The sequence below is a fragment of the Eimeria tenella genome, genomic scaffold (genome assembly GCF_000499545.2).
Source record: "Eimeria tenella Houghton genomic scaffold, Eth_scaff1238, whole genome shotgun sequence".
Lineage (NCBI taxonomy): Eukaryota > Apicomplexa > Conoidasida > Eucoccidiorida > Eimeriidae > Eimeria > Eimeria tenella.
In genome coordinates, this window is record NW_013543707.1 from 1 (window position 1) to 2998 (window position 2998).

The 2998-nt window shown below is 61.2% G+C and overlaps 1 protein-coding gene across 1 annotated transcript; it reads left to right on the plus strand.

Moving 5' to 3' along the window:
* Nucleotides 1-346: 346 nt before the first annotated feature.
* ETH_00007590 (uncharacterized protein) lies at nucleotides 347-828 on the plus strand (the record flags this gene model as incomplete). Its single annotated transcript, XM_013378969.1, has 1 exon — nucleotides 347-828. A coding segment is annotated over one exon (482 nt), but the record flags the coding sequence as incomplete, so codon positions are not given.
* Nucleotides 829-2998: the final 2170 nt, after the last annotated feature.

The following is a 2998-nucleotide window of genomic DNA, read 5'->3' on the forward strand; positions in this document are numbered from 1 at the left end:
GGAAGCAACTGATCTGCACGCTGTTGTCGACGCAGAAGACACGGGAGAGAGGGAGGGAGCAGCAGCAGCTTCGAAGCCTCTGGCTGCTGCTGGCCCTGCTGCTGCTCCTTCTGCTGCTGCTCCTGCTGCTGCTGCTCCTGCTACTGCTGCTCCTGCTGCTTTCCGCTGCGACAGCAACTCCATTGCTTCGTCCAGCCGCCGCCACACGGGATCGCACGATCCCACGGGCGCCGGCTGCGGAGGTAGTGGCCGCTGCTGCTGCAGCATGTTCAACTCCATCTCGATAACTGTAGCAGCAGCAGCAGCAGCAGCAGCAGCAAAGGCGTGAACAACTGAGACACAGCCAATGACGCGTCAGCAACAGGCCACTGATAGCAGGGCGTTAGCAGTCCCCGCAGAGCAACAGCAGCAGCAATGGCATCGGACGCCACAGCACAGCCAGCAGCAGCAGCAGCAGCAGCAACAGCAGCAAGAAGCAGAGCAGCAGCAGCAAATTCTTCCCTTACAGGCCCTTCTGTCCGAATTCATTTCCAGCACGTCGTCGACTATGGCGCACCAGCCGGCGCCACTCGCGCAGCTGTTCGGGTCATTCTGTAGCAGCAGAAGCAGCAGCAGCAGCAGCAGCAGCAGAGGGTGCAGCATGCAAACACTGCATGCACTGCAGGATCACGGAGCTTCCCTGCGAAGCCCCGTTGCTACTGCAGCAGCAGCAGCAGCACGACGAAAACAGCAGCAGCAGCAGCAGCACGACGAAAACAGCAGCAGCAGCAGCAGCAGCACGACGAAAGCAGCAGCAGCAGCAGCAGCAGGAGCCCGCACGGAAGGGTTGTTGCTGAGGGGGTGCAGCTGCTGCTTCTGGTGTCTGCGAATGGCGGAAGAAACGGACTGCAGCACGCGGCTGCCTTGCTCTCCCCCCAGGCCAGCTTTTGCTGCTGTTTCGGAAGCAGCAGAAAGCCAAGACAGCACTGCGCCCCCCACAGCCCCCAGACGCGCGGGCGGCGGCGACGTCTGCAGCAGCAGCAGCAGCAGCAGCAGCAGCAGCGCTGGCGGGGAGGGGGATGAGCCGCAGCCGCGAGCGCGATGAGAGGACGGCCGTGCAGCAGCAGCAGCAGCAGCAGCAGCAGCATGTGGAGCAAGGGCAGCAGCAAAGTCGGCAGCGCCGTCTCGCCGTCGTCCCCAACCAGCAGCAGCAGCAGCAGCAGCAGCAGCACCGGCAGAAAGCGCAGCAGCAGCAAACGAAGGCTTGCAGCAGCACCAAAGCTGGTCGCAGCAGCAGTACACCGCTCCAGCAAGGCGGTGAGCCACAGCACCCACAGCAGCAGCAGCAGCAGCAGAACTCACAGCAGCTGCAGCAGCAGCAGCACCCACAGCAGCAGCATCCACAGCAGCAGCAGCATCCACAGCAGCAGCAGCACCCACAGCAGCAGCAGCACCCACAGCAGCAGCAGCACTCACAGCAGCAGCAGCACCCACAGCAGCAGCAGCACCCCCAGCAGCAGCAGCACCCCCAGCAGCAGCAGCAGCAGCAGCAGCTTGCCTTGGCAATGGTAACGACCTCCACAATGTCTGTTGCTTCCAAAATTGCTGCTTCCATTCGCCTCAGGCGAGCGCAAACCAACTTGCAAAGAAATACCCAACCCTCTTCGAAAAACTGGCTGCGCGCAAACCCTAAACCCTAAACCCTAAACCCTAAACCCTGAGTTGTTGCTTTCTCTGGCGGCGAGGAAAGGAGAGGACTTAAAAAGGCTCAAGTACACGATCCTTGCCCCCAGCTTCCGAAAGATATCCCACACCCTAAACCCTAAACCCTAAACCCTAAACCCTAAACCCTCACGTGAAGACAAGGGAAAGGGCGGGAAGGGGAATGCTGTACGCGAAGAGAGTCAGCAGCCAATCCGAAGCCAACAAGGGAAGAGAGACACCGCATAATTGCTGCACACACGCAGCAGCAAATGCAACAGAGAGTAGCAGCAGCAGCAGCAGCAGCAGCAGCAGCAGCAGAACACGCTTCAGAGCAGCAGGCGCCTCGTTCCCAGACCCTACAGCCGACGCAGCAGCGCCGCAACGGCAGCAGCAGCCAACAGCAGGCCCAGCAGCAGCAGCAGCGCGCCAACAACAGCAGCAGCAGCAGCAGCAGCAGCAGCAGCTGACGAGGTGCTCGAGCAGCTGGGGCGCCTGCACGCTGAGCATTTGCTGCAGCGCAGCGCAGCGCTCGAAAACCCCCGGAAGAGCTGGAAGATAAAGTCTCCTTAATTCATAAAAATAAAAAAGAGAAACAAAAAGCCAAAAGACCCTATTTTCCCGAGTCCTGAGTGTGAAGTGTGCTGCGTTGGGGGCCCCCTGGGGGCCCCCGCAGCCGCCGCCCGCTGCTGCTGCTGCAGCAGCAGCAGCAGCAGCAGCAGCAGCAGCAGGGTCCTCGTCCTCCTGCAGCAAACGCATCGCTGAACCCGGTGGACCACGAGAGGACCAGTGGACCGTCGTGTTGCTGTGGTAAAGAAGAGCTCCAGCCACGAAGTTCATTCCCTGCACGTAGCCCACCTCCTGCAGCAGCAGCAGCAGCAGCAGCAGCAGCAGCAGCAGCAGCAGCAGCAAGAGTGCCTCATGCTTCTCAGGTCAGGTGGCAGCAGCAGCATCAACGGGAGAGATACGGGAGCAGCAGCGCGAGATCCGCCGGCAGCAGCAGCGACAACTAGAAGCACCGAATGCTTCCTTCCAGCAGCAGCAGCAGCAGCAGCGACACCAGCACCACCACCACCACCAGTAGCAGCAGCAGCGACACCACCACCAGGAGCAGCAACAACACCACAAACACGAGCAGCAGCAGCAAGCACAGCAGCACAAGAGTGACCCCCAGCTGCAGCAGCAGTACTACAGCACCCCAAGCAGGACCCCAAGCAGCAGCAGCAGCAGCAACAGCAGCAGCAGCAGCAGCAGCACAACCTCCAAGCACCACCCCCAGCAGCAGCAGCACCACCCCCAGCAGCAGCAGCACCACCCC